At 30.8% G+C, this 13,206-nt stretch overlaps 2 protein-coding genes across 2 annotated transcripts; both read left to right on the top strand.

Annotated features, from left to right (window-relative positions):
* The first annotated feature begins 7,747 nt into the window (after positions 1-7,747).
* Positions 7,748-12,034, top strand: LOC110619511 (protein disulfide-isomerase SCO2). Its single transcript, XM_021763013.1, has 3 exons — positions 7,748-8,386; positions 9,045-9,171; positions 11,659-12,034. Exons 1-3 carry the CDS (start codon positions 7,763-7,765, stop codon positions 11,730-11,732), a joined length of 825 nt encoding a protein of 274 aa, XP_021618705.1. The 5' UTR covers positions 7,748-7,762; the 3' UTR covers positions 11,733-12,034.
* A 32-nt stretch (positions 12,035-12,066) lies between these two features.
* Positions 12,067-12,787, top strand: LOC110619512 (calmodulin-like protein 30). Its single transcript, XM_021763015.2, has one exon. The coding sequence runs from the start codon at positions 12,177-12,179 to the stop codon at positions 12,732-12,734; it is 558 nt and encodes a 185-aa protein (XP_021618707.1). The 5' UTR covers positions 12,067-12,176; the 3' UTR covers positions 12,735-12,787.
* The last annotated feature ends 419 nt before the right edge of the window (positions 12,788-13,206 follow it).

Here is a 13,206-nt window from a genome sequence, read left to right as displayed (position 1 = left end):
TATGACATTGAAAAGGGTTTGAGCATCCTTGCTGGTAAGCCCAAATTGTGAAATTCTTGTCTGGGCATTGCCATTGAATCAAATTCTATGGTTTCAGTTTCTTATGCCTCCTCAAATGATAAGCATCCATGGGTTTTGGATCATGTTCACAGTTCTATTGTGAATTTTTCTAAAATTTTTCACACTGGATTGCTGACTCCTTAGCCAAGCAAGGTGTTTGTAGGTAAGAAGATTTTATAGCTTGGTTATGATTTGTTTGTTTGTTGCTTAAGTTTGTTGTACCTTTTTCTTCTCTGTTTCTAGAATCTTTTATTTCTAACTTTGGATTTCTCTTTTTTAAATCTGCTGTTGTGTATACCTATTTTAGGTTATCAGGTTTTTTCAATTAATATGCAAGCGTCTATGTTGGGTATTTTATTTTGGAGCCTGGGTTAGCGATGTATACCATACTACGTTTTTTCTAATTTTTATAATAAATTATTCACCTTGTCCAAAAAAAAAGTGGAGTTTATGCATTATAACTTCTTGTCGTTTCCCTTCATGTAATCTTGTTCAAAACCAGTTAAGGCATCTCAACTATCTCATTAATTTTGAAATTTCATGGTACACTAGAACCTTACCATCCACCAATTTCCTCACCACCATCAGAAAATTTTCAACAAGCTGATTTATCACCATGCTAGGAGGTGAAATCCCAACTGAGTTTGGGACGTCCTGCTTGTTTAGGACCTCCATGCATAAAAATACATACCACCACCTGAACTAGCCCAGTTGGACTAAGTCTTGCAATTGCACCACCAATGACATAACCATCAGAACTATAAAGAGAAGCATTAATACTACCAGTTTAATTGTAAGGCCACCATCTTCATTGATTATGTCAGTGTTGAAGGAATATTATATAGGAAGAAAAGAATGCTAAAATAAAATGGTTTCATGTCAAAGTCTCCCATACATGATGGATCGAACTTCACTCATGGTTTAGACATTAGAGTCCATATACGGGAAAATGTGGCATAGATATTGCAAGGATGATGTGCCATCTTTAAAGTGCATGGAACAGCTTCGAGACCGAGGGCTTTCTGAAGCAACACCCATCAAAAAATCTGAACTAACGAGTATCCCATAAGAAACGAAGGTTGATAGCGAGATAAATCAGTTTTCCAGCAAGAGGAGGAAGCTTTCAGATGGGAAGTATATGGAAAGAGAGAGGGAGAGAATCAATCTAATTGCTTTATTGTTATTATTTTAACGGTTTCAATATTTCAAATATTAGTTCTTTTAAATTTTTTATTTACATGTATTCGCGTGGTTCATACGTTCTGATTTCTGTCAATGAGTGGACTTAATTGGCTATTTTTGCAAAGTTGTGGATCTATTTGGTAAGATTATTTGACACTTGATAGAAACTACGAGGACCGATTTGAACTTATTTCCATATAACTTGCATTACTAAAATTATTATGTTCTATGACTTTTTATCTGTATTATTTTCTTTAACTATTTTATATAGTGCACAAATTATTTCATTTTCTTCACATTTTATTTATTAATTGTCTTAGGTGAAAAATCACTTTGAATTACTTTATCATTTATAATTCATTCTGATCTTTTATCTCTTATTATTATTAGATTTATACCTTTTATCTTTTTTAATTCAAACCACTCAAAAAATTTTATTTTTCCTATTTTACTAACATATTCAAAATATTCTTCTTTTAATTTTTTAAAATTATTTTTTTTAACAATTTTATTTAATTGGATGTATTTAGGACTTATATTTAGCTTCTTGTATGAAGAATGGGTATATCATTTGATATACATGCTAAATGAACATTCCATATTAAGTCTAGGATGAGCAGTATTTAATTTAAATTGAAAAAATAATCGAATTGAATTAATTTGAAAATTTAATTTAATTTTTTATTTATTTTGATTCGGTTTGATTTGATTTTTAATTTTAAAAATTTCATCAGTTCGATTTTTATAAAAAAAATTAAAAATCGAATTGAACCGATTAATGATAATAATATGTTATTTTCAATAATATAAAGAAATTAAAATATTTTAATTAAATTTTAAAATGTAAAAAATAAAAAATTTATTAAAAATTAAAATCGATCAAATCGAATTAAATTAGACCAGTTCGATTCGATTTAATTTCTGATTAAAATCGATTCGGTTCGATTTTTATAAATATTAAACTTTTAATTTTCAATTTATTCAGTTCGGTTTGATTTTAAATCAAACCGACCGATACTCACCCTAGTTAGGCCTAGGTTTATTTTCTATTTTTTAAATTATAATTTTATTATAATTTTTATAATTTATTTATCTTCTATATTTTTTTTAAAAGATAACTTTATTTATTACTACTATTATTATTATTATCTCCATTATTTTTTATCTAAATAAAAGTAAAAAAATATTTATATAAAAAACTGTTTTATTTATTTTAAATCTAATTTCTATAATCATTCATTATTAAAAATAAAAAAATAATATAATTGATAAAATAGGACTTTATTGAATTTAATATATGAAAGATATTTATTTTAAAATTGATTGTTTTGTTAATCAAATAAAATTTTAAGAAATATATATACTATATTTTATATATTAATCTTTTAAATTTAATTTAACTTATTGGTATGACTAATTTTGAAGTTCTGATTTTATTAACTAAAAAATAAAGTTTATGATATGAATGTGATTTTTCATGGAAATTTGAATTATTTTTTTAATAACCTTAAAAAATATATTTAAAATAGAAAATTTTATTTTATCATTTTTTTATATTTTTAACAGATCTAATAACAACCTATCAAATATTTTCTTTATTTTTATTTATTTATTATTAATAAGAAAATTATGTTTTATATTTTATATTTTTATATTTTAATGAATCTATCACCAAAATTAACAACGCTAATAATAATAGGATACAAATAAATTACTAGCTAAAATACATGGAATATTTATTAAGAAAAAAATTTAGAGTAAATCTGTTAAAAGCCAAAAACTTCATTTTTTTTATTAATTCACTAAAATATATATAATAATAATAATTATATTTTATTTTTTTATATTATTTTATTTATTTTATTTTACATATCTTGAGTTCTAAGTCCGCCAAATTTTAGATATGTGAAACAGTGAGACTTACTATTGACTGATAGGTCTAACTAATTATAGTTATAGTTTGGTCCATAATATTAAGCTGTAATAAAGTTAGTATCAGGGTTTAAATAATGTTATGTATATTTTGTCATATGTGAAGTAATGTTATATCCACTGTTAAAAAAACGTGAAATGTAACCGATTAAACTGTTTTTTTTTTAATTAAAAAAAATTAAAAAAATAAAATTTAAAATATTTTAAATTTATTCGAATATATTTATCATCAGATTAAATTTTAGTGTACTAATTAAACTATTATGATCTATCAATAAATTTTTATGAAATGATTACTTCATGAATAAAATAAAATTTTAAAAATTAAATTTCACAAAATAGTAGCTGTTCAATATTATGAATTATTTTTTATATATATAATTAATTATTTTCAAGTATAAATTGATGATAGAATTTGAGGAGTTGAATTTTAAATTAAATTAATAAAGATAAAAAATCGATTGTCTTTAAATTAAAATATACCAAATAAATAAAAAAAATATAAAAATATAGCATGTGGTTTCATTATTATTATTTTTAATTTTAGAATATGATTCGATTTATGTCAACACAGTGCCTGTACTGCATTGTTAGCAAAAAAACTACATTCTTAGCAAAAAACTGCAAATGTGATAAGTAAATATAATTATTAATTAATATTTTTTTAATATTTGTTAAGAAAAAATATAAAAATGTCATATAATTTTTAGAGTTTAAGATATGATTTTCGCAGCATTTTTCTCACGGCATCTGCTTGCTGTTTGTTAATGACATAACATGACAAGATATTTTAATATAAATTGAATCATAAATCTTAAATTAAAAAATCAATAAAATCATATAATATTTTTTTATACTTTTTTTAATAAATAACTTAGAGTAATTAAATTCAAATTGAAAAAATCGATTCACTGTGTTTCATAACTAAAAACCAAATAACCCACAATAAAAATGTCCAAAAGAGTACCTCATCAGAATTAAAATGCAAACAACTAAAAATATGTAAATAGTATTTTTTAAAAAAAATGTAAGCACAACCTATTATAGGCGAATGAAAAAGGAAAAAAAATTACAAATTAATAGATCTCAACAATTAATTCTCCACAAATCTCACTAATCAGTATTCCACAAATTTCAACTCCATAGTGCAATGTTGAGAGCCACAAGTTGGTGATCATGGCGTCAGGCAAGGGAAGTAGGAAGAAGGAGACCAAATAGATACTGCCATGCGCTTTGAGATCTTAAGTAGGTGACTCATGAAACCTAGACAACATAAATCAATAGCTCAAAATAAGAATGTGACGATGGATTGAGGGATTTGCAATGAGCAATACCAAAGAGTAAAACAAGATAAAGAGAGCAAATTCATATTAAGTAAAGGCTAGAGAGTGTAAGAAGAAGGAGATGATTGATGATGGTGATGATGGTGATGATGATGAAGGGAATAGTCAGAATCTCCTAGACATAAGAGAGCTCTTTTGAAAGAAAATTGGGGTTAAGTAACAAAGAATAGGTATGATCTTTGTTTATATAAAGGCAGGAAATGATGTAGTCTTATGAGTTTCTATTCCATTTTCTTCTATTTTATTTATAAAAATAACTAAAGCAAATAATAGAAATTATTAAAATCTAAAAATTAAAATAAATCATTTAGATTGAATGATTAAATTAATTGGATAAAATTTAGTTCGAATCTTTTTGTTTTAAATTGAAAACCGCATGCTCCCATGCATATCTATTCATAAATGCATAAAGTTGCTTTCTCTTTTTAGAGAAAAAATTTCAAATTTAGGTTTGATGAAAAGAAGTCCAAATCATTCTCTATATTTTTAAGCAGTGATAAAATAATTTCAATTTTAAAAATTCGACCAAATAAATCACAAACTCTTTAGAAAGGTTCAAACTGGTCCAATAAATGCTAGAGTATGGTGTGTGCTCTAGATGCATTGAGGAAAATCTTAAATAATGGAAAGAAATCTCAATTTATTATATGAACAGTAAATGATCCAGAAGATTTCCATTTCTCCTATCCTCTCTAGCAATAAATACATTGTAATAATCATGGGTCAGTTTCAGCAATCAACCTGAGGAATAGGGAGAGAGCGAGACTATGATTTTGATTGTTGAAGACTTCGATTGAAGGAGGAAGAGGAATTGACAATCATACTAATATTTACTCACTTTCAAAAAACATAGTTTATAATAAAATTTCTCTATAATAAACTTCCACGTAAAGGAATATGAAGACATAAAAATGCTTACAGATTTAAAAATAAAAGGCTTGCTAAATTTAGTTCGATTCATTCCATGTTCATTTCTATAATTTATGAGTAATTTCAGGTCTTGATAATTAATTTATAGAGAAGAAGCCATAATTTATCTTGGGTGATTGATTTTTATTAAATCTCACATCAATTTGGAATAGGATAATGTACTCTTTTTTAGGCACTTCTCCCCTTAAATTAGTTTTTAGTGTGAATTAGGTATGATTTAAATTTAATATAATATCAGAGTCTCTCTATTGATAATAAATCTTTTATAAATGTGTCATACTCTAATATAGTTCTAGATATAAGTGTAATAATTTTAAAATCCATCGATTATTTTTTATTTATTTACCATTGGTTTATTTACTTGTAAAAAAATAACCTACAATAACTTACTCTATTATAGTATAAAAAACAGAGGAAAACAGAGGAAAAAAGATCAACGCCTATTGATGTTTTATGTAAATATCATATTTAGTGGAGTTTATTTCGTACTTATGTTATTATCACTCGCTCACATTTGATCAATGACCCGATTATGAACACTTAAAGTGCCTGCTTTGAGATTTGTTTACTCATGAAAGATATGAATTTGAATATGTATTTGATTGGACCATTATAAAATATAAGCAAACACAAAAGAGTAGGAGTCAATATCTCCGGTTACTAAAGCAAGTAGGAGTCGACCTTCTACGGTGCCAATAGATGTGGAGAAACATCAAGGAGGCAATATTGCTCCCTATTCCTCTGACATCATATGATATAGTGGTTCTTATGATACGAAATAATTAATCTTAAATTTTATGATAGATTTGGACCGGACCTAATTTTTACTGTCGACGTTTGATAGAGACTCACGATAACTTTTTGAAAAAGGAATCTCGAGACGTACGACTTTCAAAAGTGTAATGAGGGCCGCATGCCTGTCATAAAGTTCGACATGAAAATTACATCATTTAGGGAATCAAATTTGCATTTTAATTACTTTTCTAAAATTTTTTATAATTTTACATATTAAATTTTTTTTTCTATTTTAAATAGTCTTTCTTGCGTATTAGACTCACTTTTTAATCTTTAAAAATTTTCAATAAAATTTTTCGGTTTTTAACCTATTTTTCTTTCGTCTTAATTAAATGATATTAGTTAAAATTCCCATTTGGTGTATGGATGCAATTAAAATCAGCAACTTGCAATAATTTGAGCTATCATAATCATGTTTGTAAGGATATTGTAACTAAAAGACATATTTCACCCATTTTATCATAACTTGTTGGGGCCTCAGACAGAAATGCCCCAAATCTGGTCAAGGACACATCAACAAAGTTGGTCCTTCAAATAGTTGGATTTCATCATTGCAACGCATTCATTTGGTGAAATGTTTTGCATGGGAATATCATGCAGGGATGACATTAGAAGGCCATAGTACATACAATTCTTGAATCTCATTGGCCACTCATCTTGGAAGACACTACTTAAATGCTAATTGGGGGACAAGGTGTTAAAATAGTACTCAATTTTGTGTGAATTTAGTATTCTATAGATTGCATAGATGCATGTATAATTGTATTGTACACTTAATTTAAATTTAGAGAGATTTATTATTTAGTCCCTGAATATTATTATTATTAACAAGTCAGTCCCTATATTTTCAGAAATCTATTAAAATATCCTTATCTTTTCTCTCCGTTAACGAAATAATCATTCAATCATATTTTCCGTTACAAATAAATGAAGAATGAGAAAAAGAATTTTTAAAACTCAATTTCGCTCTCAAATAAAATTTTTTATTTAGTTTTTAGATATTACCATTATTAACAAGTTATTCTTTATATTTTTAAAAATATATTAAAATTTTTTTATTTTTTTTAAATTTATTAAAATATTTTTATTTTTTCGCTTTGTCAATAAAATAGTCCATCTTCTTATTCAAAGAAGAAGATGATGAAAATGAAGATGAAGAAGAAAAGGTGGCGGCGTCTAAAAGAAGAAGAATAAAAAAAAAAAAGAGGATGAAAGAACTATTTCGTTTTGAATTTCAAACAAAAACGTACATTTTAATGTTTAGGTCTACTAGATAAATATGTATGTTTAATAATCTGATCAATTTAAATTGGACGTATAAAGCTAATGGCAAACTCAATATATACTTCGAAAAGTAATCTCAATAAAATTCAGTCAAATTTATTACTGATTATTGCTTTGCATGCCCATTATGTCCAAAAATTATGAGTGATTTCCAGCTTCGGCTTACAAGCAAAAACATAGCACAGCAGAAGCCGAGAGGTCCGTTCTTGGTTGGAGTTTGAGATGTATTTGACCACATGCTTAAATTTAGTGTGGGCATTATAGATACATGTGGGCCCTGCCCTTCTCTCAGTATCAGCGCGTCTCATTTGAGTCATTTCCTTGGCCAAAATCCCGAATTTCATTTCTCCGACTTTTTCATTGATATTTCTCATTCTCATTGTCCCAAATCTGTCTCTCTCCCAGTTGCAAAACCTCGCCAAATGCTACCCATAAACCCTACCTCTCTTTTCTTCCCCTCAAACCCCTATCCTCTCCTTCCTCTACCTTCCTCCGCCACTACCTCTCACCGCTGCTTTGCAGCCGGCGACTTTCGACTCGGACCCACATTTCCCAGGTGGTTCCACTTCACATCCGCTACTGCTGATGCTGGAAGTATTCGTATTGGCCAGGAATCTGATGGGGCTGCTTCTGCGCCCGCAGACGGCTCCTCCACCGCTCCTCTGAGGCCGGGAGTTGGGGGTAGTGGCAGCAGCGGTAGCATTAGGGTGAATGCAAGAGAAAAGAAGTGGTCGAGAAATAGAGAGAGCTATTTGGCTGATAATGAAGATGCTCTTCCTCTCCCTATGACTTATCCTGATTCTAAACCTGTTCCTCCCGAGGAGATTGATAAACGGCTACGATGTGATCCCGAAATTCAGGTAACTTTTCTTTTCTTTCTTTTTTTTTTCTTTATTATTCATTGCTTTAGCCCTTGAGAAATGTAGAATTGGGAAATCAGGATCTTCAACTCCAAGATGAAAGACGATTCAATAACTGATAAAAAGAAAATAGGGGAAAAAAAATCTTCTCTTCCCTTATCATGGTCGTTTAGCAACTGGCATTACGTGCCTGCCATTGGGCTAATAGCTCCCTGCCAGAACTGTAATCGGCATGGAACTGTACGGTTCAATCCGGAATATGAACCGGTTAAAACTGATTGATCAGAATCAGATTTGAACCAGACTGGAACCAGCTAGAGTTTTGAAGCAAAATTAGAATTTTTATTTTTTAAAAGATACAAAAAAATTTAGCAGTTGGGTCTGATCAAACTGGAAAAAGAAACGGAGATGGCCCTATGATTCCCGTCAAGTTCAGCCTGTTGGCCACGTCTCTCCCATCCCTTTTAAAAATTTCCATAGTACCAGAAGAAAGGTAACTGGTATTATGTGGCTCATTGAAACAGTTTAAGAATTAACATTGGTTGGTCTAACTATGGCTTGGCATATTGGTTGAGTATTTGGGGTTTCTTATTATTTGCATTAGTGTGCCATTATAGTCCTATTAATGTGGCTCTGAATCTAATTTCTTGAAATGTAGGATTGCAAGGAAGTGGTTTATGAGTGGACTGGAAAGTGCCGCAGCTGCCAAGGCTCAGGATATGTTAGCTATTATAATAAAAGAGGGAAAGAGACAATCTGCAAGTGTGTACCTTGCCTTGGGATTGGTATGTTTTCATTTCCTTCAAATTTTGAATTTCTGTATATAAATAAGAAGAATGCAAGAGCTAATAGGATTTTCGTTGCTCTTTATTGCATTCTATTATATCATTTGCTTTGTGAAACATGCAAAGATGTACACGTCTATTATCACATGTTTTTTTGCAACTTGTCACATAAGTAAACAAATTCATATATATATATATATAGAGAGAGAGAGAGATGAACTTGAACAAAAATAGCAAGAAATTATAATTGGCAGATTGAGATGGGTTTAATGTTTATATACAAGTTAGTGGATGATTCCAAAACTATTTAAATAAAGAATATATTACTACTAAGTAATTTACAACAACAAATCCATGTGAGTTCCGTTTCCTTGAAAGCTGGAATGAGCAGCTGTGCTGGTGTAGCTGGAGAATGGTGAGAAAGCATCTGAGAGCTGTAGGAGAAGAGGCTATTGGCACAGCTAGCCCATTTTCTTCAATGCATCGTTTCATGGAGTGGAGAAAATCTAGCAGCTTACCCCAACATATCGTTTCTAGGCTTCTTTGTAGTGCACCGTTTCACTTGTTCCAGCTGCTCCATTCTTCTTTCCAAACGGCACTTTTCAATCTCAGCTTCAATAGTCTACCAGAACTTTGTAGAACCACAACCCAAGAGCTAGCTATTGAGGTTGCACAGCCCAAGTCCATATATGCCTCATATTGAAATCCCATACTTTCAATGTGGGACATAATTTGCAATGGGATTGTAACATTCTACCGTCCTCCACAGCCTGAAACACCCAGACACGTTTGCTTTGCCTGAGCAAATACTGCTATTTTGGCATCACCACGTGTGGCTGGGAGGCATAGTGGATGGCTCTAACACCGTTGGCTGGGAGGCAAAGTGGACCACAGCCAAAAGCTAGCTATTGAGGTTGCAGAATCCAAGTCCATATATGCCCCATATGTTAAAATCCAGTACTTTTAATGTAACAAGTTAACTTGCAATGGGATCATAACAAAGAGATAGGCTAATTGCCAATTTCTGTGCATGAGGACTTTAGGTTTGAAATAAGTGCATTAAATTGGTAATTAATTTGTGTAAGGAGATATAAAAAGAAAAATCCACATAATGCTTTCACATTTGAAAGTTTAAAGATGAATATTTTTATAATTTGGTGCAGAGTGCAAGCTTGTGCAGTTTCTATAGTTTTTAAGGAGCATAAGTAAACTCTGCACCTCATATGATAGGTATGGATGCATGGATTGGATCCAGTGTAGTGAAGTTAGATGTACTTGGAAGATAGTGGCCTGTCCTTGACATTCCTGTTGATACTTATGGTATTGGATTAACTTAATTTTGTAACAGAAAGGTAAACAATGACATAATAGATACATGTAAATCACTTGACCAAGGTATGGGAGTTTGCTAAAACCCATCAATGGTTAGGTTGATATGAAGATTCTGATTTAATGCTTAGGATACTTTGTATCTGATTCTTCTCTTCTCGTGCAATTTGTCCTTGACCATTTCAAGCCTTCTTTATGATCAATTGTTATCTCTATTCATTGTGATGAATCCTGGCATTAATCTGTTGAATGGTATGAGGTGCATGAATAATAGCCCTGGCGGCCCTTCTAATATTCCCTGGTACAGCAAACCATCCATCCAGATTGAGGAATGCAGAAGCTCTTCCAATTCTCAAAATGTATAGTTAAAAACTCAAGAAAGTTAAAGTTCTTGTGATATTAAATTCTATAGAAGTGATAAATTTTCTAGAGGTATGCTTTTCTCATAAAGGTGAGTTGCATAAATTTTGTGGAGACCTTTATGCCTTTGGAGTACCTGCTTACCCGCTAGAATGTGGCATTGTGGTTGTGTTGCCTTCGCATATCATAGAAATCATCATTGTGGAGGTTCATTTACACTTTCAATATGGAATGCTGGCTAAGCTTTGCTCATTGAAATGGAACTATTCCATGGAGGCTTTTAGGATAAAAAAGGAAAAACAGAGAAGAAAAGATCTCTTTAGCATCTATTTGTTGTATTTGGATGTGCACATGGTATTATAAATGTCTGAGTGAAGTTTTAAGGATGAGAAATAATTGACAATTAATGCATGCTCTCTTTAGTATTCAAGAAGCTGGAAAAGTATAAAGAATATTTTGCAATTGAAAGGTTCTATTTTTTACTAAGAATGTTTCAAAAGTGGATTTAGGGAAGATTAAGGTCTGAACAACTTTATGCAGGCTTTGCAGATTCCTGAGGTTATCTCGTGGTTCTTTCCTGTGTAGACTTACAATCATGATTATATCCCTTTTGATGTGTACTCTCCTCCAGTTATTATAACATAACTTCTCAACTTGTTTTTTGGGAAATTATATAAAATTTCATCATGAGCATCACTCTGTTTTTTTTGGCTAGTAGACTCCCAAGTTTTTTTCCATGTTTCTCATTGTGGTCTCAAACTGCTATTGGAGTTGATATTTTTATTTCTATTCTTGCAGGATACGTGCAGAAAATAACAGCTCGCAAGGACATTGATGTAATGGAGGACTTGGATAATGGAAAGCCACCCTGACCTGATAGAGTGTTCTTATTCCAGGGAGTATACCGAATGATAATTTGATGAGTCGTAGTTTTTACATCTTCCATGTAAAGCAACCCTTTACATTTATAAAGAATTAAAGATACATCCTCAAAAAGCAGAATCACTTGGACAAGTGACACAAGAATTTATTCTTTTCTCGTCTTACCTCTTATCTTCTGCAACCACAGCTTTGTTCTTCCTTATCTTTATGTATGCCTTCAGAATCTTTTGTTCAAACGGCTGGCAAGTTGCTTAAGGAATAAAAGTTAACTTTTACTTTATCAAACTTTAAATATAGAATATTTTTTGGGTTTCTAAGCAGGATATCAAGTTAGAAGTCATCTATCTGCTGCTGTTCTATTGTTGATAGTTTATTAACATTTTATATCTTTAAGCTTCTGACTGCTGTGAACATACATAGACTCCATCACAGAAATGCCAAATGTTAGCTTTCTCGAGTTCCAGTACAAGCTTTCAAGAAATAAGCTTCTGCGAAGGCCGTCCCGATTATTCTCTTCCAGGGACAGACAATTCTCTGGTGCTCTACCTCCTTTCCAGCCAAATTTGAATGAGATGAGGCAGGTTTTCAATAAGTTTGATTCAAACAAAGACGGCAAGATTTCTCAGCAGGAATACAAGGCCACTCTAAGAGCTTTGGGACAGGAAAACATGATAGGAGAAGTGCCAAAGTTTTTCCAGGTGGTTGATTTGGACGGAGATGGATTTATTGATTTCAGAGAGTTTGTCGAAGCGCAGAAGAAGGGAGGAGGCATTATGATGAAAGATATTCAGAGTGCTTTTCAAGCCTTCGACATGAATGGAGATGGGAAGATAACTGCTGAGGAAGTTATGGAAGTCTTGAGGCGACTTGGTGAACGATGCAGCTTAGAAGATTGCCGGAGAATGGTGAGGGCAGTCGACGCTGATGGTGATGGTATGGTTAATATGGATGAGTTTACAACCATGATGACACAAACTCTGGTTAATCTGTAATTGTTCCCATGTTTTTATGAAGGGTTCTTTTATTTATGATCCTTTCTGTTTCAGATGCTCGAGTAAAACTTCTTATTCAGAATTGTTCATGTGATGCATATGTTATAGAGGAAGGAATCTAATAGACATACTTGTTTATAGATCCTAATAAAATTGTTGATTGTTATAAGTTATAGAAAGTAAATATGGTAATATAGGAAGTAAATATTGATAGATGGGTCAGTTGCTTAATCCTAGGGATTGTATAATCATAAACTTGATTTTCCTTCCTATTTAGATACCCTCTCTCATGTATAAATAGATTGTAATCTCTATTGTGAAATACAACAAATATTATCCTTCTACATGGTATCAAAGCCTTTCTCGTAGAGATTTAATTTTTCTCTCCCGTCAAAGTTTTTTTAAGAAAAAAAAAAAAAAAATTTTTTTTTGGAGACTTAGGGCTCTGTTTATTTGGGTTATCCATAACGGG

Source organism: Manihot esculenta, chromosome 7 (assembly GCF_001659605.2).
Source record: "Manihot esculenta cultivar AM560-2 chromosome 7, M.esculenta_v8, whole genome shotgun sequence".
Classification (NCBI taxonomy): Eukaryota; Viridiplantae; Streptophyta; class Magnoliopsida; order Malpighiales; family Euphorbiaceae; genus Manihot; species Manihot esculenta.
The sequence above is the reverse complement of the archived record's forward strand: the minus strand, read 5'-3'. Positions and strand labels throughout refer to the sequence as shown.

Excerpts from the sequence above, each read along its gene's own strand:
- LOC110619511 (XM_021763013.1), top strand. The coding sequence starts at position 7,763 with ATGCTTAAATTTAGTGTGGGCATTATAGATACATGTGGGCCCTGCCCT. Across the intron at positions 8,387-9,044 it reads GATGTGATCCCGAAATTCAG|GATTGCAAGGAAGTGGTTTA; the intron begins GTAACTTTTCTT and ends CTTGAAATGTAG. Across the intron at positions 9,172-11,658 it reads TGTACCTTGCCTTGGGATTG|GATACGTGCAGAAAATAACA; the intron begins GTATGTTTTCAT and ends CTATTCTTGCAG.
- LOC110619512 (XM_021763015.2), top strand. The coding sequence starts at position 12,177 with ATGCCAAATGTTAGCTTTCTCGAGTTCCAGTACAAGCTTTCAAGAAAT.